Below are 18,740 nucleotides of genomic sequence, written 5' to 3'. Positions count from 1 at the left end.
TTCTTTCAAACCAGCTTTGCCATTTTTTTTTGCTTGCTCATAATCTTTTCTCAGTTCCTCAATAGAAAGAGCCATTATAAATCTTTTCTTTTCTTTTCCCCTTCTTTCTTCTTACAACAGCCAGAATATTCCAAAGAAAAAATAAAACAGTCCCAAAGTTATCAATCGGTCCAAACCAAGGCAGAGTTCTCACTTTCTCCTCCTGGGGTAGTATCAATCAGAGAAAAAGAAAGTCCAAATCTGTTTCTTAAGGTCTCATTGTAATATATTTTAGTCTTCAAATCTTTAAGGCATCTCCTCCAACAAAATCTTAGCATACAAATATTTTTTTTTTTAGTCCTCTCCCTTCCCACTCATCACTTAAAGCCAATTTTCACCTTAAAAAAATAGGTTTCTTAATATCCACTTGTTTATTCCGTAGGGAAGGAGGGTAAACTTTCCTTTCAGCACCACAAAACTGCCGCTTTTTTCCTCTTCTAGAAGGTATCATTCAGAAAGTCATACTTTTCAGGAATTTTGTTAAATATGTCTTAGAGTCCTAGGAACCAAGAAAAACTTTCTCCTTTCAAAAACTTTCTCCACTTCCTCCTGCGCATTCTTACCCGGCTGCCAGCTTCTTTGTGGCGGCCATTGCGGACCGCCGCTGCACCGTCTTGGGAAAAGGGGGTTCTGCCGGCCGGGGAGGGGGTCTGCAACACCCCCAAACCCCTCTCCGGATCCCCCTACCTTCAGCTGCCCCTACAGGGCAGCCTAGCTCCGGACCCATCCGGATCGGAGCACCAAAAGCGGCTAGCGCAGCAGGGATCGCGCAGCTTCGCGAATCCCTGCCGCTCGCGAAGCCGACAAACCAGAAGTTCCTTCTCTCCAACTGTCTTTTGATGGTTAATATTTTGGAAATATATCCAGCGAGAGTTGGTGCACATAATCACATTTCCTTCAGTTCATACAAGATACATTCTAAGGTTGTTTTTCAACAAATTAATTATTCAGTCTATTTATCTGCAGGCTACATAGAAAGATGCTGATTGAATCTTGCAGTAAGCATCTTGTAACAGTACTCAAGAAAAAACAAAACTTGAGGGTGTTATACTTGTCCCAAATGAACCCAGATGACAAAACAATGGAATTGCTATGTGAGGGGCTCAAACTTCCGGAATGTACAATACACACACTACGGTAAGTGATTGATGTTTTTTTTCCTTTCAGTTTCATTTGTATAACTGTCTATGAACTGTTAATATTCTGGAAATATATCCAGGAAGAGGCAGTTTGGTTGGCATATATGATCACTTTCCCCTCTGTTTCTATAAAAATACAGTCCATGCTTGTTTTTCAACAGGTAAATGTAATTTTTTCGGCTTTTCTCTGCAGACTTGCTATTCAGAGCCTGACGGAATCCTGCAGCAGGCATGTTGCAGAAGTACTCAGGAAAAACCAGAAATTGAGTGTATTGGTCTTGTACCTCAACACTGAAGATGACAAAGCAATGGAAGTTCTGTGTGAAGGCCTCAAACATCCAGAATGTACAATAGACACGCTAAAGTAAGGGAATGTTTCCCCTTTCAGTTTTATTTGCATAACTGTTTTTGACTATTAATATTCTGGGAATATATCTGGGGGAGGAGTTCAGTTGCCATTCAGAATAATATTCCCTTCATTCCCTCTAAGAATATATTCCAGGCTTTTTTTGTCAAAAGATAATCATAATTTGTTCACTCTTTTTTTACAGGCTTGATGGAGAGATCCCAACAGAATCCTGCAGCAAGCATATTGCAGAAGTACTCAAGAAAAACCAGAGATTGAGAAAGTTACATTTGTTCCCTTATAAAACAGATGACAAAATACTGGAATTACTGTGTGATGCGCTTAGTCATCCAGAATGTAAAATAGATGAACTACGGTAAGTCTCTTTTTTTCCCCTTTCAGTTTTATCTCTCAATCGATCCCTTAGGGTTTTTTTTTTGTTTCCGACGGATATCAGCACATCATCGAAATAGGGAACCACCACTTTTAGTCCTTGTAGGAGGCGTTCCATCAGGCTTTGGAAAACGCGTGGGGCCACGCTGACACCAAACTGCACTCTGTTGCATTTAAACGCTCCCCTATGTGTCACAATAGTCTGCGCCTGTGCCGCTTCAGAATCAACTGGTAACTGTTGATATGCCTGCGCGAGATCGAGCTTTGCAAAAACTTTTCCTCCCCCCAACGAGTGCAAAAGGTGCTGGACTACTGGAACGGGGTAGGCGCTCTGCTGCAATGCGTTGTTTAGGGTGGCCTTATAGTCACCACAGATGTGCACAGACCCATCTAGTTTTACGGGAGTTACGATTGGGGTTTCCCATCTGGCATGGTCAATTGGCTCTAGCACCCCTTGTTCGATGAGTTTATTCAGTTGCTCATTGATTTTTGGCTTTAAGGCAAATGGGACGCGTCTGGCTTTTAGCTGTATGGGGGCTATTTTCGGGTTTAGGCTAAATGATATAGGGGTCCCACAGTACTTCCCTAGCGTCCCATCGAATACGTCCCGGAACTCTTCCATCAGGCTTTCTTCCCAGGCTGTCTCAGTGACGCTGTTGATTCCTGTCACCTCGATCCCCAATGGTGCGAACCATTCCAGACCAAGCAGGCTAGGGCGGTCTCGGTCGACGATTGTCAATGGGAGAATCTCGGTGTGTTTCTTGAACTTTATTTTGAAATGTCCCAGTCCAACTACCAGAATTTTGTTCCCTTGATAATCTTTTAGCGTCAGGTTTTGTTCTTCGAGTTCTTTTCTTCATATGTCTGGTATCAAGTTCTTTATTGTGTTCCATGATACCATTGACAAGTATGAGCCTGAGTCCACTTCCATTTCACATGGTTTGCCCTCTATTTTGACGGTGATACGAACCTTATTTGTATCTGTTGCTCTGGCGTTTCCGATGATGATTGTTTGATGTGTTTCGTCCTTCTCGTTTATCCGCTGAGTTCTATTTTCTCGGCTCCAGCGATTTCCAGGTATTTTTTTCCTTATTTCCAGGGGGGGGTGCTGCCTCATATTTTAGGACTATAGCTCTTTTTGTTTCAGCAGACCCTTGCAATGTGCCCCCGTTTTTCACAGTGCCTACAGATAGCGTCCAAAAAACGGCAGTCAGACCACGGGTGGTTACCTCCGCATCCGGCACACTGAAACTCAGGTTTTCTTCCCCTTTTTTCGCGCTGGTTCTGTTCTGACTGGAGTCTGTTAACTTCTTCATCTTCATCCTCGGTATCGGTTGAGGAATCGATGTCTTCGTGATGTGTAGTTGTTGTATTGTGCTTCTGGGCGCTTTCTGCTTTCTTTTCTGTTCTGACTCGGGCTGTTGGTTGAGTTCATTTTCCGCATTGTAGCCGCTGACTTCTTGGCTGCTTCTTCTGCGGTTGCTTCTGCGATGGCCTCAATTACAGTGATGTTGGGTCGATTAAGTAGTTTGCTCTGAAGGGTAGTGTCTCTCAATCCGAGGACCACGCGGTCTCTCATGGCTTCATCCATGTTGAGGAATTCGCATGCTCCTCTGATATCCCGTAGAGCTGCTACGAAATCCCCAATGTTTTTGCCTTCTCGTTGATCTCGTTTCTAAAATTCGTATCTTCGAATGAGATTAGAGACGACTGGTGCATAATGGGCTCGTAGCATTCGGTTTAGATCTGGCCATGCCATCTGTTTGACGTTGATTGGCTTTGCCAATGCCTTGGCCATCTTGAAGATGGTAGGTCCACAATGCGTCAGGAATACGGCTCTCTTCCTCTGGTCAGTGATTCCTTGTAGTTCGTTACTCTCCAGGAACATTAGGAATCTGTCAACATATGATTCCCAGTCTTCTTTGGCTGGATTGAACGGTGCGGGCAGTGCGTTATTGCCGGCCATCTCTTTGATTTCTCGACTCTCATCACCACGTGCTTACAGCCTCTGTTCTCTCACATGCCACCTTCGTCGCCAGTGTTCTATCACCAGAAGAAGGAGACTCGGAGACCGGAGTTGAGTTCAGCTCTTTATTAACTGTCAGTAACTTCAACTAAAGTCGAACCGCGGCAGCCCCTTTTATATATTTAATATTCTGGAAATATATCCAGGAAGAGGCAGTTTGGTTGGCATATATGATCACATTCCCCTCTGTTTCTATAAAAATACAGTCCATGCTTGTTTTTCAAGAGGTAAATGTAATTTTTTCGGCTTTTCTCTGCAGACTTGCTATTCAGAGCCTGACGGAATCCTGCAGCAGGCATGTTGCAGAAGTACTCAGGAAAAAAAAGAAATTGAGTGTATTGGTCTTGTACCTCAACACTGAAGATGACAAAGCAATGGAAGTTCTGTGTGAGGGCCTCAAACATCCAGAATGTACAATACAGACACTACTGTAAGGGAATGTTTCCCCTTTCAGTTTTATTTGCATAACTGTTTCTGACCATTAATATTCTGGGAATATATCTGGGGGAAGAGTGCAGTTGCCATTCAGAATAATATTCCCTTCATTCCCTCTAAGAATATATTCCAGGCTTTTTTTTTGTCAAAAGATAATAGTAATTTTTTCACTCTTTTTTTACAGGCTTGATGGAGAGATCCCAACAGAATCCTGCAGCAGGCATCTTGCAGAAGTACTCAAGAAAAACCAGAGATTGAGAAAGTTACATTTGTTCCTTAATAACACAGGTGAAAAAATAATGGAACTACTGTGTGATGGGCTCAGTCATCCAGAATGTAAAATAGATGAACTAGCGTAAGTCATTTTTCCTCCTTTCAGTTTGATGTCTCCAATTTTGATCGTTAATTTTTTAGAAATAAATCCAGGGAGAGGCTGTTCAGTTGCTGAACATAATCACATTTCCTTCAGTTCCTTCAAAATACATTCTATGGTTGTTTTTCAACAAATAACTTTAATTATTCAGTCTATTTATCTACAGGCTACATGAAAATATGCTGACTGAATCTTGCAGCAGGCATCTTGTAACAGTACTCAGGAAAAACCAAAACTTGAGCCTGTTATCCTTCTCCCTAAAGAACCCAGATGACAAAACAATGGAATTGCTATGTGAGGGGCTCAAACATCCAGAATGTACAATACAGACACTACAGTAAGTGATTGATGTTTTTTTCCTTTCAGTTTCATTTGTACAACTGTCTATGAACTGTTAATATTCTGGAAATATATCCAGGGAGAGTGTCCTGTCCCAGCCAGTCTATGGGAATTGGGTAGTTACTTAGGAATTGTGAGCTGTCCCCTTAAGGGAATGCATCATGGTAAATGTAGTTAAAGGTATCCTGGGAAATGTAGTTCATGTCATGTGGCTACATCTGTAATCCTGATTGGTCACTAAATTGACCCTCGAGGGGTTGGGGGAGGTTTCCTCCATTATTGCCTGGACTCATGAACAAATAAGCAGCTGTTGCTACGAGATGGGTTAGGAAAATAACCATCTTTTACCTGCGATGCTGATATACAAAGGATTGGTCATTATAGAAGAGCTTTGTCACAAATGTGAGTTATGAAGATACCTGATGTACCAATAAATGTACTTTGTTATGGATGTTTTGTGGAATTATCTATCTGCATCTGCATAGCCACAAATCCACCTATGTGCATGAAACAGGACAGAAAAGTAAAAGATGAATCCTAACCCATCAGAATAGTAAAAAATGTATCCTAACCCATCAGAAATGTAAAATTGTTAATTGGATTTGTGATAAAGCAAGGTGATATTGAAGCAAGGAGTGAATGTGCAATCTGAACCTGCATGTCTCATCGTCTCTCTCTCTCTCTCTGTGTGAGCATCGGAACTCTTATGCTGTGGATGTTGGGAAGGGCTGGAGTTTCCCACATGCTATAAACAAAAAGACCTTTCTACCCAGCCACCCACTCCTCCTCTCTCTGCTCAATTTGCCTTCCTACTATCTCAGAGACTCTATTTGCATAACAAGGAGAATTAGAAATTTCCCCGTTCTCCAAAGATAATCAAACCTCCACTGGAAAGTTTGAGCAATCTTGCTTGTATTTTTAAATGGAAACTAAAGCTGATTATGCTATGCTCATCTGGCATGGAGACAAAGCCATAAAACAGACTCTTTCCAGCCAATTTACAATTGATAAAGATACATTGTAGTTCCAGGAAGGGGCTAATTCCTCCTCCCTTTCTCATCAGCAAAAGAAAGGCTGTGTCTCAAATTACAACTCCTAACTGGGAAGACTCAATTTGTAAAACAAAGGGAGGAAACAGAATCACCCCTCTGCCTTCCCCAGTTACTACAGTTGAATCTACAATTTTTAGCAACTGAAGACGATTTGCCATCTTTTTCTTCCTAAAGCTTCAACAGGAAGTCAGTCATTAAAATACCTCATTAGACCCCTTGTCTTAAACTCTCTACATACTGTTTGCATGATGGGAGGGGCTGGAGTTCCCCACATGCTACAAACAAACAGCTTTCTAACCCACCCCCCTCTTCTCTGCTCAACTTTAAAAGCCTGTTTGGCTGCTGGGAGGAATCCCTCCCCTTCTTTCTCTATCCACCCATAGAGACTCAGGAATCTGTATGGACTACAAAAAAGGAAAATTTAGCAGGACTCTGTAAGATTTTCTGAATCTTAATGCAGCCCACACCAACATCTGGTACTCAAAGAAAAATCTCCCTGAGTTTCCAATACGTGTTTGCATTGATAACTCCTTTTGAAACTATTGTGAATATTTAATCAATTTAATTCAAATGTTCCAAGATTACCTGCAACATACCAGCCCCATCGATGGTCAAGAAGAAATTTACAGCGAAGTCATTTTTTCTCTTTTCAAGAGTGGGCAAGGAGGGGGAGTTTCCGGTTTGTCGGCTTCGCGAGCGGTAGGGATTCGCGAAGCTGCGCGATCCCTGCCGCGCTAGCCGTTTTGGGGCTCCGACCGGACGGGTGCGGAGCAAGGCTGCCCTGCAGGGGTAGCTGAAGGTAAGGGGGATCCGGAGGAAGGGTTTGGGGGTGTTGCAGACCCCTCCCTGGCCGGCAGAACCCCTTTTACCAGGACGGTGCAGCGGCGGTCCGTAATGGCCGCCACAAAGAAGTTGACAGCCGGGCAAGTATGCGCAGGAGGAAGAAGAGAAAGTTATTGAAAGTGAAAGTTCTTCTTGGTTGACCCAGGGCTTTGAGATTTATCTAATTTAATTCCTGGAAAAGATGGTTTTTTGATGATTTTTTCCACAAGAGAAAAAAAAAAGCGGCTATTTTGAGGTGCTGAAGGAAGTTTACTCTCCTCCCGACGGAATTAAGCCGGAAGGGAGAGGATAAAGAAAATATATAAATTTGGATCTTGTTGGAGGAGATGCCTTGAAGACTTGAGGACAGAAATATAATCTTAATAAGGCTTTAAAATATAGATTTGGACTCTTTTTTTTTTATTTGTTTGATACCACCCCTGGAAGAGGAAGGGGGAATTTTGGCTTGCTTGGATTTATTGAGGATTGTGGATTTTGGGATTGTTTTGCCTTTCTCTCGGAATATTTGGTTGGTGTAAGAATATTTATAATGGCTTTCCTTTTTGAAGACCTGAGGGATGAATATGAGCAAACAAAAGCAGCCTGCAAAGATGGCATGGAAAAAGCTTTTCTATTTCTAGAAATGGCGCTGGTCAATTACCAACAGACAATGGAACAGATGGAAACGGAAGAAGAACAACAAGGAAGAGACGAAGACGCCATCTTCATTGAATCCCAAAACTTATCTAAGGAAGAAGGAAGGAAGAGAGCAAGGAAAATGAAGGACTTAAGATCTAAAAAAACATTTGAGAAAGAGAAAAATATGATGCAAAGTAAATATAATGATAACAAACAAGAGAAAAAGGGAACACAACAGAGAAGGGATCCCAGCAAGGCAGAGGTTAGAAGAAGAAGGGGGTAGGAAGATTTGGTGGGGGAAGAAAGAAAGGGGAAAGGCGGAGAAAAGCCTCAAAGCTTTAAAATTGGATGGGAGAAGAGGGATTTTTTTAGAGACAAAGGATGAAATATAAATTTCTGTAAGAAAGATTCTGCTAAGGTACAGAAGATGGTATTGTAACATTTATATTTGAAATAGTAAATTAGAATGGTTTAAGATTTAATAAGAAATTAAAATGTTGAAGTTTTTAATAATGATTGATTTTTGAAATGTAATAAAATATCGAAGGAAAGGAGGATACAATGTATTTAAACATTTTTGGTGGATAGAATGTACCAAGCAGAACCAAATTGGGTATTTGTTATGTTGAATGTTAATTTTACTAACTTAGGGGGAGGATGGAAAGGCATCATACTCTGATTAGTGATTTCAGGAGAAATTCTTTTTATTATAAGAAGAGATAGAGGGATAATGGATGGGCAAAAGATACAAATTTAATGATTTAATTAAGATGGATTAAATAAGATAGAATTGTGAAGAGTGATATGCGCTATTATTTTAGCCCATGCAAAGAGAGGTAACTGGGGCCAAGGTACTTTACTAAAAGATTTTTTTATGTTTGTTTGTGTTTGTTTGTGTTTTATGAGAATATTGGGGGAATTATTGTAGAAAGACAGGGAAAGATTTAATATGTAATGATTTGTTTGTTGTTGAAACTTTTAATAAAACTTGTTTAAAAAAAAAAAAAAGAGTGGGCAAGGAGGTCCCCCCCTCCTTTTCTCTTCCACCCACTGCCCCCATCTGGTGGTCAACAAAAAAAAATTTTTTTCTTCTCCTTATGTGATTTTTAATTTTGTTAGTTCCTACAAAATACATTCTATGGTTGTTTTTCAACAAATAACATTAATTATTCAGTCTATTTATCTGCAGGCTACATGAAAATATGCTGACTGAATCTTGCAGCAGGCATCTTGCAAAAGTACTCAGGAAAAACCAAAATTTGAGTGTGTTATACTTGTCCCTAAAGAACCCAGATGACAAAACAATGGAATTGCTATGTGAGGGGCTCAAACATCCAGAATGTACAATACAGACACTACAGTAAGTGATTGATGTTTTTTTCCTTTCAGTTTCATTTGTACAACTGTCTATGAACTGTTAATATTCTGGAAATATATCCAGGGAGAGTGTCCTGTCCCAGCCAGTCTATGGGAATTGGGTAGTTACTTAGGAATTGTGAGCTGTCCCCTTAAGGGAATGCATCATGGTAAATGTAGTTAAAGGTATCCTGGGAAATGTAGTTCATGTCACGTGGCTACATCTGTAATCCTGATTGGTCACTAAATTGACCCTTGAGGGGTTGAGGGAGGTTTCCTCCATTATTGCCTGGACTCATGAACAGATAAGCAGCTGTTGCTACGAGATGGGTTAGGAAAATAACCATCTTTTACCTGCGATGCTGATATACAAAGAATTGGTCATTATAGAAGAGCTTTGTCACAAATGTGAGTTATGAAGATACCTGGTGTACCAATAAATGTACTTTGTTATGGATGTTTTGTGGAATTATCTATCTGCATCTGCATAACCACAAATCCACCTATGTGCATGAAACAGGACAGAAAAGTAAAAGATGAATCCTAACCCATCAGAATAGTAAAAAATGTATCCTAACCCATCAGAAATGTAAAATTGTTAATTGGATTTGTGATAAAGCAAGGTGATATTGAAGCAAGGAGTGAATGTGCAATCTGAACCTGCATGTCTCATCGTCTCTCTCTCTCTCTCTGTGTGTGTGTGAGCATCGGAACTCTTATGCTGTGGATGTTGGGAAGGGCTGGAGTTTCCCACATGCTATAAACAAAAAGACCTTTCTACCCAGCCACCCACTCCTCCTCTCTGCTCAATTTGCCTTCCTACTATCTCAGAGACTCTATTTGCATAACAAGGAGAATTAGAAATTTCCCCGTTCTCCAAAGATAATCAAACCTCCTCTGGAAAGTTTGAGCAATCTTGCTTGTATTTTTAAATGGAAACTAAAGCTGATTATGCTATGCTCATCTGGCATGGAGACAAAGCCATAAAACAGACTCTTTCCAGCCAATTTACAATTGATAAAGATACATTGTAGTTCCAGGAAGGGGCTAATTCCTCCTCCCTTTCTCATCAGCAAAAGAAAGGCTGTGTCTCAAATTACAACTCCTAACTGGGAAGACTCAATTTGTAAAACAAAGGGAGGAAACAGAGTCACCCCTCTGCCTTCCCTAGTTACTACAGTTGAATCTACAATTTTTAGCAACTGAAGACGATTTGCCATCTTTTTCTTCCTAAAGCTTCAACAGAAAGTCAGTCATTAAAATACCTCATTAGACCCCTTGTCTTAAACTCTCTACATACTGTTTGCATGATGGGAGGGGCTGGAGTTCCCCACATGCTACAAACAGCTTTCTAACCCACCCACCCTCTTCTCTGCTCAACTTTAAAAGCCTGTTTGGCTGCTGGGAGGAATCCCTCCCCTTCTTTCTCTATCCACCCATAGAGACTCAGGAATCTGTATGGACTACAAAAAAGGAAAATTTAGCAGGACTCTGTAAGATTTTCTGAATCTTAATGCAGCCCACACCAACATCTGGTACTCAAAGAAAAATCTCCCTGAGTTTCCAATACGTGTTTGCATTGATAACTCCTTTTGAAACTATTGTGAATATTTAATCAATTTAATTCAAATGTTCCAAGATTACCTGCAACCTACCAGCCCCATCGATGGTCAAGAAGAAATTTACAGCGAAGTCATTTTTTCTCTTTTCAAGAGTGGGCAAGGAGGTCCCCCCCTCCTTTTCTCTTCCGCCCACTGCCCCCATCTGGTGGTCAACAAAAAAAAAATTTTTTTTCTTCTCCTTATGTGATTTTTAATTTTGTTAGTTCCTACAAAATACATTCTATGGTTGTTTTTCAACAAATAACGTTAATTATTCAGTCTATTTATCTGCAGGCTACATGAAAATATGCTGACTGAATCTTGCAGCAGGCATCTTGCAAAAGTACTCAGGAAAAACCAAAACTTGTATGTGTTATACTTGTCCCTAAAGAACCCAGATGACAAAACAATGGAATTGCTATGTGAGGGACTCAAACATACAGAATGTACAATACACACACTAGAGTAAGTGATTGATGCTTTTTTTCCTTTCAGTTTCATTTGTATAACTGTCTATGAACTGTTAATATTCTGGAAATATATCCAGGAAGAGGCAGTTTGGTTGGCATATATGATCACATTCCCTTCCATTTCTATAAAAATACAGTCCATGCTTGTTTTTCAACAGGTAATTGTAATTTTTTCGGCTTTTCTCTGCAGACTTGCTATTCAGAGCCTGACAGAATCCTGCAGCAGCCATGTTGCAGAAGTACTCAAGAAAAACCAGAGATTGAGAAAGTTACATTTGTTCCTTAATAACACAGGTGAAAAAATAATGGAACTACTGTGTGATGGGCTCAGTCATCCAGAATGTAAAATAGACAGACTAGTGTAAGTCATTTTTCCTCCTTTCATTTTGATGTCTCCAATTTTGATCGTTAATTTTTTAGAAATAAATCCAGGGAGAGGCTGTTCAGTTGCTGAACATAATCACATTTCCTTCAGTTCCTTCAAAATACATTCTATGGTTGTTTTTCAACAAATAACTTTAATTATTCAGTCTATTTATCTACAGGCTACATGAAAATATGCTGACTGAATCTTGCAGCAGGCATCTTATAACAGTACTCAGGAAAAACCAAAACTTGAGCCTGTTATCCTTCTCCCTAAAGAACCCAGATGACAAAACAATGGAATTGCTATGTGAGGGGCTCAAACATCCAGAATGTACAATACAGACACTACAGTAAGTGATTGATGTTTTTTTCCTTTCAGTTTCATTTGTACAACTGTCTATGAACTGTTAATATTCTGGAAATATATCCAGGGAGAGTGTCCTGTCCCAGCCAGTCTATGGGAATTGGGTAGTTACTTAGGAATTGTGAGCTGTCCCCTTAAGGGAATGCATCATGGTAAATGTAGTTAAAGGTATCCTGGGAAATGTAGTTCATGTCATGTGGCTACATCTGTAATCCTGATTGGTCACTAAATTGACCCTCGAGGGGTTGGGGGAGGTTTCCTCCATTATTGCCTGGACTCATGAACAGATAAGCAGCTGTTGCTACGAGATGGGTTAGGAAAATAACCATCTTTTACCTGCGATGCTGATATACAAAGGATTGGTCATTATAGAAGAGCTTTGTCACAAATGTGAGTTATGAAGATACCTGATGTACCAATAAATGTACTTTGTTATGGATGTTTTGTGGAATTATCTATCTGCATCTGCATAGCCACAAATCCACCTCTGTGCATGAAACAGGACAGAAAAGAGAGGCAGTTTGGTTGGCATATATGATCACATTCCCTTCCATTTCTATAAAAATACAGTCCATGCTCGTTTTTCAACAGGTAAATGTAATTTTTTCGGCTTGTCTCTGCAGACTTGATATTCGGAGCCTGACGGAATCCTGCAGCAGGCATGTTGCAGAAGTACTCAGGAAAAACCAGAAATTGAGTGTATTGTTGTTGTACCTCAACAGTGAAGATGACAAAGCAATGGAAGTTCTGTGTGAGGGCCTCAAACATCCAGAATGTACAATAGAGACGCTAAAGTAAGGGAATGTTTCCCCTTTCCCTTTTATTTGCATAACTTTTTGACCATTAATATTCTGGGAATATATCTGGGGGAAGAGTGCAGTTGCCATTCAGAATAATATTCCCTTCATTCCCTCTAAGAATATATTCCAGGCTTTTTTTTGTCAAAAGATAATAGTAATTTTTTCACTCTTTTTTTACAGGCTTGATGGAGAGATCCCAACAGAATCCTGCAGCAGGCATCTTGCAGAAGTACTCAAGAAAAACCAGAGATTGAGAAAGTTACATTTGTTCCATAATAACACAGGTGAAAAAATAATGGAACTACTGTGTGATGGGCTCAGTCATCCAGAATGTAAAATAGATGAACTAGTGTAAGTCATTTTTCCTCCTTTCAGTTTGATGTCTCCAATTGTCTTTTGATCGTTAATTTTTTAGAAATAAATCCAGGGAGAGGCTGTTCAGTTGCTGAACATAATCACATTTCCTTCAGTTCCTTCAAAATACATTCTATGGTTGTTTTTCAACAAATAACGTTAATTATTCAGTCTATTTATCTGCAGGCTACATAAAAATATGCTGACTGAATCTTGGAGCAGGCATCTTGCAAAAGTACTCAGGAAAAAACAAAACTTGAGTGTGTTATACTTGTCCCTAAAGAACCCAGATGACAAAACAATGGAATTGCTATGTGAGGGGCTCAAACATCCAGAATGTACAATACAGACACTAGAGTAAGTGATTGATCTTTTTTTCCTTTCAGTTTCATTTGTACAACTGTCTATGAACTGTTAATATTCTGGAAATATATCCAGGGAGAGTGTCCTGTCCCAGCCAGTCTATGGGAATTGGGTAGTTACTTAGGAATTGTGAGCTGTCCCCTTAAGGGAATGCATCATGGTAAATGTAGTTAAAGGTATCCTGGGAAATGTAGTTCATGTCATGTGGCTACATCTGTAATCCTGATTGGTCACTAAATTGACCCTTGAGGGGTTGAGGGAGGTTCCTCCATTATTGCCTGGACTCATGAACAGATAAGCAGCTGTTGCTACGAGATGGGTTAGGAAAATAACCATCTTTTACCTGCGATGCTGATATACAAAGGATTGGTCATTATAGAAGAGCTTCGTCACAAATGTGAGTTATGAAGATACCTGATGTACCAATAAATGTACTTTGTTATGGATGTTTTGTGGAATTATCTATCTGCATCTGCATAGCCACAAATCCACCTCTGTGCATGAAACAGGACAGAAAAGAGAGGCAGTTTGGTTGGCATATATGATCACATTCCCTTCCATTTCTATAAAAATACAGTCCATGCTTGTTTTTCAACAGGTAATTGTAATTTTTTCGGCTTTTCTCTGCAGACTTGATATTCAGAGCCTGACAGAATCCTGCAGCAGGCATGTTGCAGGAGTACTCAGGAAAAACCATAGCTTGAGAGTATTGTACTTGTTCCTCAAGGATGCAAATGACAAAACAATGGAACTGCTGTGTGATGGCCTCAAACATTCAGAATGTACAGTAAAGAAGCTACGGTAAGTGTATTTTATCCTTTCAGATTGATCTATACTATGATTATTTTTCAGGAAATAATTATTATTTTTCGGATCCTTTCTGCAGGCTTGATGGAAAGTTCTTGACCGAATCCTGTAGCAGGTATCTTGCAGAATTATTCAGGAAAAACCAGAGATTGATAAGTTTAGAATTGTTCCTCGAGAATCTAGATTACAAAAAAATGGAACTGCTGTGTAAAGGGCTCAAACATCCTCAATGTAATATTGAGACAGTAAAGTAAGTGACCATTGTTTTTTTCCCCCCCCAGTTTTATGTGCCAACCATCTCTTAAGTTTTTCTCATCTGGAAATATATCCAGGGAAAGAGACACCGTTGCTTAATGACACTGGTAATGGTCTCTTCTGCAACGATTTGGGTCCCAGCACCCTATAGCAGGGTAACCACCTGTCACTCACCTCATATTCTGTCCTCCTAACAGTTGCAAAGCAGGCTCTCTGCAAGTAGATAGATAGGTACCACTTCATTGGGGAGATGTGTTGGTGCTCTGTGCAGGCAGTCAGATTCCTGACAGTTCTGAACATTCCCAAGTGCCCATTTGCGAGGCAGCTCTGGGAAGGGAGGGGGCCTTAGGTGACCCTGTAGGAAAAGCTGCTCAACTTTTTCTCTCATGAGAAGCCAGATCTCCCTCCTGTGGCTCCTCCTACAACAAAGCTGGTACCTTGACAAGGCAAACTACTACTCCGCAAAAGCATTGTGGTCTCCTGGCTACTGCAACAATGCCATACGTTAATAATACCCAGGGAGAAGCAGTTCCAATTGCAATATATAACAATATATAACTTTCTGTTCCTTCAAGAGTACAGAGTTCCTATTTCTTTTCAGATATTTATATAGTACTAAAACTCTGGTGGTTAACTTTAAGTGGATAAAACAGCTGATCATAGGGCAACTGTCTTTGAACCAAGATACCTCAAATGGATAATTTATAACGTTTTCCAAAATCTGGAACCCTTTTTTCCTGATGTAATAAAATTTGTGGATGTTGTGGTTCCTTCAGTGTTAATGGCTACTGTTGTGCTGGTGCCCCAATCACATGATCTACACTTTGAATATACTGTAACACTTTTCAAGCCACTCCGGTAATCTCTTGCTCTTTCCTGCCCCTGTTCTGGATGAACCAGTCCCAGGCATATCAGGAGGAGAGTCAATGGCTCCGATGCAGGGGTTACAAGTCCAAGTGAGGGGGAGTGGTTGATAGGAGAGAAACTGGATGAGCAGCCAGCTGAGAGTGATTTGGCTGAAGTACAGCTGTAGCAGGATAGCCCTAAGGCTTCAGGTGGGGAAAGCCCACCACTGAAGCCAGTCAGCATTGTGAAAGAGGAATTGCCTTCTGTATCTGATCCAAGAATGTAGGGCAGGGAAAAGGCAGGAGCAGTGAAGGTCAGCCTGACTACTTATGGGGAAGTAGCCTTGTTCCTATTGATGGGCTGCACCAGAAGCTGGCTATTTAGCACAGCAAATAGATGGAAGGAATGCTGGGAGTGTGTTTATTTCCTAGCTGCATGCTTCCTGGTGGTTGTGATTGCTGCCTTGACTTTGGATTGTGCCTTGTGAACTCTGGACTATTCCTGCCTCATGAACATGCTTGTATTGTGGATTTTCATTTTTCCAGGTGGATTTATCTTGTTTGGGAAACTTTCAAGTGCCCTGTGAACTCATTGGCCATTGCTCTGTGGACTAGCATTGGTCTGCTTTTGGCTGGACTTAATTGGGACAGCTCTGGATTTTTGGTGAAGGAAATTGGTGGGAAATATTAATAAACTCATTAAACCACTGTTACGTGTGTGTGTGTGTGTGCGCGCGGGGGGGGGGATAGCACAATATCCAAATACTGCTTTGTGTCCTAGGTTAGCCTTCCTTCCATGCCGTTCTCATACCATTCAGATTAACAGAGTGGGAAGGGATCTTGTAGGTCATCTAGTCCAACCCCTGCCCAAGCAGGAGACTCTAAACCATTTCTGACAGATGGCAGTCCAGTCTCTTCTTGAAAGCTTCCAGTGATGAAGCTCCCACAACTTCTGAAGGCAAGCTGTACCATTGATTTATTGTTCTGTCAGAAAATTTCTCATTTCTAGGTTGAATCTCTACTCGATCAGTTTCCATCCATTATTCCTTGTTTGTCCTTCAGATGCTTTGGAAAATAGCTTGACCCCCTCCTCTCTGTGACAGCCTCTCAAATATTGGAACACTGCTATCATGTCTCACCTGGTCCTTCTCTTCACTAGAGTAGCCATGCTCCGTTCCTGTAACCTTCGTGTTTTAGCCTCCAGTCTCCTTATCATCTTGGTTGCTCTTTCTAGAGTCTCAACATCTTTTTTATAGTGTGGCGACCAAAACTGGATGCAGTATTCTAAGTGTGGTCTTACTAAGGCTTTATAGAGTGGAATTAGTACCTCACTTGATCTTGATTGAATCCCTCTGTTAATGCAATTTAGGATTGCATTGGCATTTTTGGCTGCCATTGCAAACTATTTGCTCATATTTAGCTGGTTGTCCACTAAGACTCCATGATCCCTCTCACAATTACTGCTATTAAGCCTGGTTTCACCCAGTCTATATGTGTACTTTTGGTTTTTCTTGCCTAAATATAAGATTTTACTTTTCTCTGCATTGAATTTCATTTTGCTAGATAGGGACAAGTGTTCCAGTCTGTCAAGATCCATCTAAATCTTGAGCCTATCATCTAGGGCAGGGGTCCCCAACCGCCGGTCCGCGGACCGGTACCGGGCCGCGGAACAAGCCTTACCGGGCCGCTGGTTGCTGGGCGCCGCCATCTTTTTGGTAAAAAGCGCTTCCGGTGAGCTTTTCCGGTAGAAAGCTCACCGAAGCGCTTTTCATCATAAAAGATGGCGGCGCATGCCGGTGAGCTTTTCCGGGTAGAAAGCCATTTCTACCCGAAAAGCTCACCGAAGCGTAGCGCCGCTATTTGACGAAAGCGATTCCGTGACGCCACCGGAAGCGCTTTTCGTCATAAAAGATGGCGGCGCCCAGTTGACGCCGGTACCGGGCCGCGGCGCCCAGCTGATGCCGGAACCGGGCCGCGGCATCTAAAAGGTTGGGGATCCCTGATCTAGGGCACGGGTGTCAAACTCACTGCGTCATGTTGCTATCATGTGATGTTTTGCGATGTTTTCCCTTTACGGAGCTGGGGTGGGCATGGACTGCACATGACAAATCCAGCCCATGGGCCACCAGTTTGACACCCCAAATCTAGGGCATTGGCTATTTCTGCCAGCTTAGTATCATTCGCAAATATGGTAAGTTCCCCTTCTATTCCCTTATTTAAGTTGTTTATGGAGATATTGAAGAGTACTAGGCCTAAGACAGAACCTTAATAAATGACTTAAGGCAGGTGATTGTGATGCACTGCACAGGCCACAGGCAAGCCTCCCATAGCCACCCGCCTGCTCCAGCCCACTGGCTTTGTTTTCCTGCGCCGACACAGCCTTACCCACCCCCCACATCTCTGCCTGCATCTGCTGCTGGTGCTGCAGATGAGGAGGCGAAGATGAGCCTCCTATAGCCAGCCGCCACTCCGGCCCACCCATTTGGCTTTCCCAAGGCCCATATGGCACATTGTATGTTTCCCTCCACTTCTACCTTTGCCTGCTGCTTGGACAGGTAATCAACTCACCTGTGTTGCACAGGCTGCAGTTGCTGCCAGATACTGTCAGCTCATGCACGCTTGCGATCTCCTGTGCTGGCCATACTCACCCTTTCACAAGGGCTTATTGTTGGGGTATGGCTTATATTAGGCACACACTTAAAAATGAGGCTAGGGCTAATTTTGGGGATAGGTCCTATTTTTTGGGAAACATGGTAGGTAGACAAAACTGCCAAATCCAGTCTGAATATCTGGCTGACTATGTGACAAACCATAATAATTCCCTCCTAAAATAGATAGGTTTTATAAGGATAGCAAATCCTCCCAAAGACAATGAAGATAAAGTTTTTTGAATCATACAAAACGTACCTGGAAATAATGAAATCAAATAAACCCTGGAATTCTGTGGGGTAGATCAGATAATTGGTGGTCTGGGTCTACCCTCAGAGATAGTCAGGTGGGTCCCCAGTAAGAGACATTAATGAGCACTTATCTTTTGATAGACTAAAATAAGTTTTTCTTTTTCATTATAGGTTGAATGGAAAATATATTATACGATATGGAGAATGGATGGACATGAACCACACTGCTGAAACCTCCATGTAAATGCTGTTTCTTGATGCTTGCTTGTTTGATCTATTTTTATTTCCATTCAGAATATGATTAGGAAGATTTGGAATTTAATATATTTCAAGTGAAAGTCTAAAGAATGTTCTTTCAGCAACTATAATTTGAACTGAGGACTTTTGAAAATGAAAAATGCCAAGCTAGGAGGATAAAAGTTAGTCCCCCAAATTACAAATTATAACAATTCTTTTACATTATGAGATTATTATTGTCCTTTGAAGTCTGAATAAGAGAAAAAAGACATTGGATGATTCACTGTTTGAATAAGTGCCATCAAGTCCCTGTTGACCCTTAGTGACTAGGCAGACTAAAGCTGTCTGCTTCTCAGTATTTTCATGGCCAGGTAGCCAACCAGGTGTACAGGACCCCAATCATTTTCTGAAGGGAGGAT

At 41.2% G+C, this 18,740-nt stretch overlaps 2 protein-coding genes across 2 annotated transcripts in view; both read left to right on the top strand.

Moving 5' to 3' along the window:
* The window catches only part of LOC113429750 (NACHT, LRR and PYD domains-containing protein 12-like), a 28,245-nt gene extending 12,873 nt beyond the window's left edge, over positions 1–15,372 (top strand). Inside the window, exons 7-18 of the mRNA XM_087947338.1 lie at positions 1,730–1,855; positions 3,785–3,814; positions 4,632–4,649; positions 4,918–5,088; positions 8,793–8,963; positions 10,855–11,025; positions 11,576–11,746; positions 12,384–12,554; positions 12,741–12,911; positions 13,908–14,078; positions 14,164–14,334; positions 15,240–15,372. Of these exons, the coding sequence (XP_087803464.1) occupies positions 1,730–1,855; positions 3,785–3,814; positions 4,632–4,649; positions 4,918–5,088; positions 8,793–8,963; positions 10,855–11,025; positions 11,576–11,746; positions 12,384–12,554; positions 12,741–12,911; positions 13,908–14,078; positions 14,164–14,334; positions 15,240–15,372 (1,675 nt within the window). The remainder of the gene's footprint in view (positions 1–1,729; positions 1,856–3,784; positions 3,815–4,631; positions 4,650–4,917; positions 5,089–8,792; positions 8,964–10,854; positions 11,026–11,575; positions 11,747–12,383; positions 12,555–12,740; positions 12,912–13,907; positions 14,079–14,163; positions 14,335–15,239) is intronic.
* LOC113424559 (NACHT, LRR and PYD domains-containing protein 12-like) overlaps positions 1–18,328 on the top strand; it is a 139,899-nt gene extending 121,571 nt beyond the window's left edge. The window contains exon 11 of the mRNA XM_026686323.2: positions 18,256–18,328. Coding sequence (XP_026542108.1) covers positions 18,256–18,328 — 73 coding nt within the window. The remainder of the gene's footprint in view (positions 1–18,255) is intronic.
* The last annotated feature ends 412 nt before the right edge of the window (positions 18,329–18,740 follow it).

Source organism: Notechis scutatus, chromosome 1 (assembly GCF_049901735.1).
Source record: "Notechis scutatus isolate UNSWTSFEM ecotype Mainland chromosome 1, rNotScu1.2, whole genome shotgun sequence".
Taxonomy (NCBI): Eukaryota; Metazoa; Chordata; class Lepidosauria; order Squamata; family Elapidae; genus Notechis; species Notechis scutatus.
This window is presented reverse-complemented; position numbering and strand designations above follow the sequence as displayed.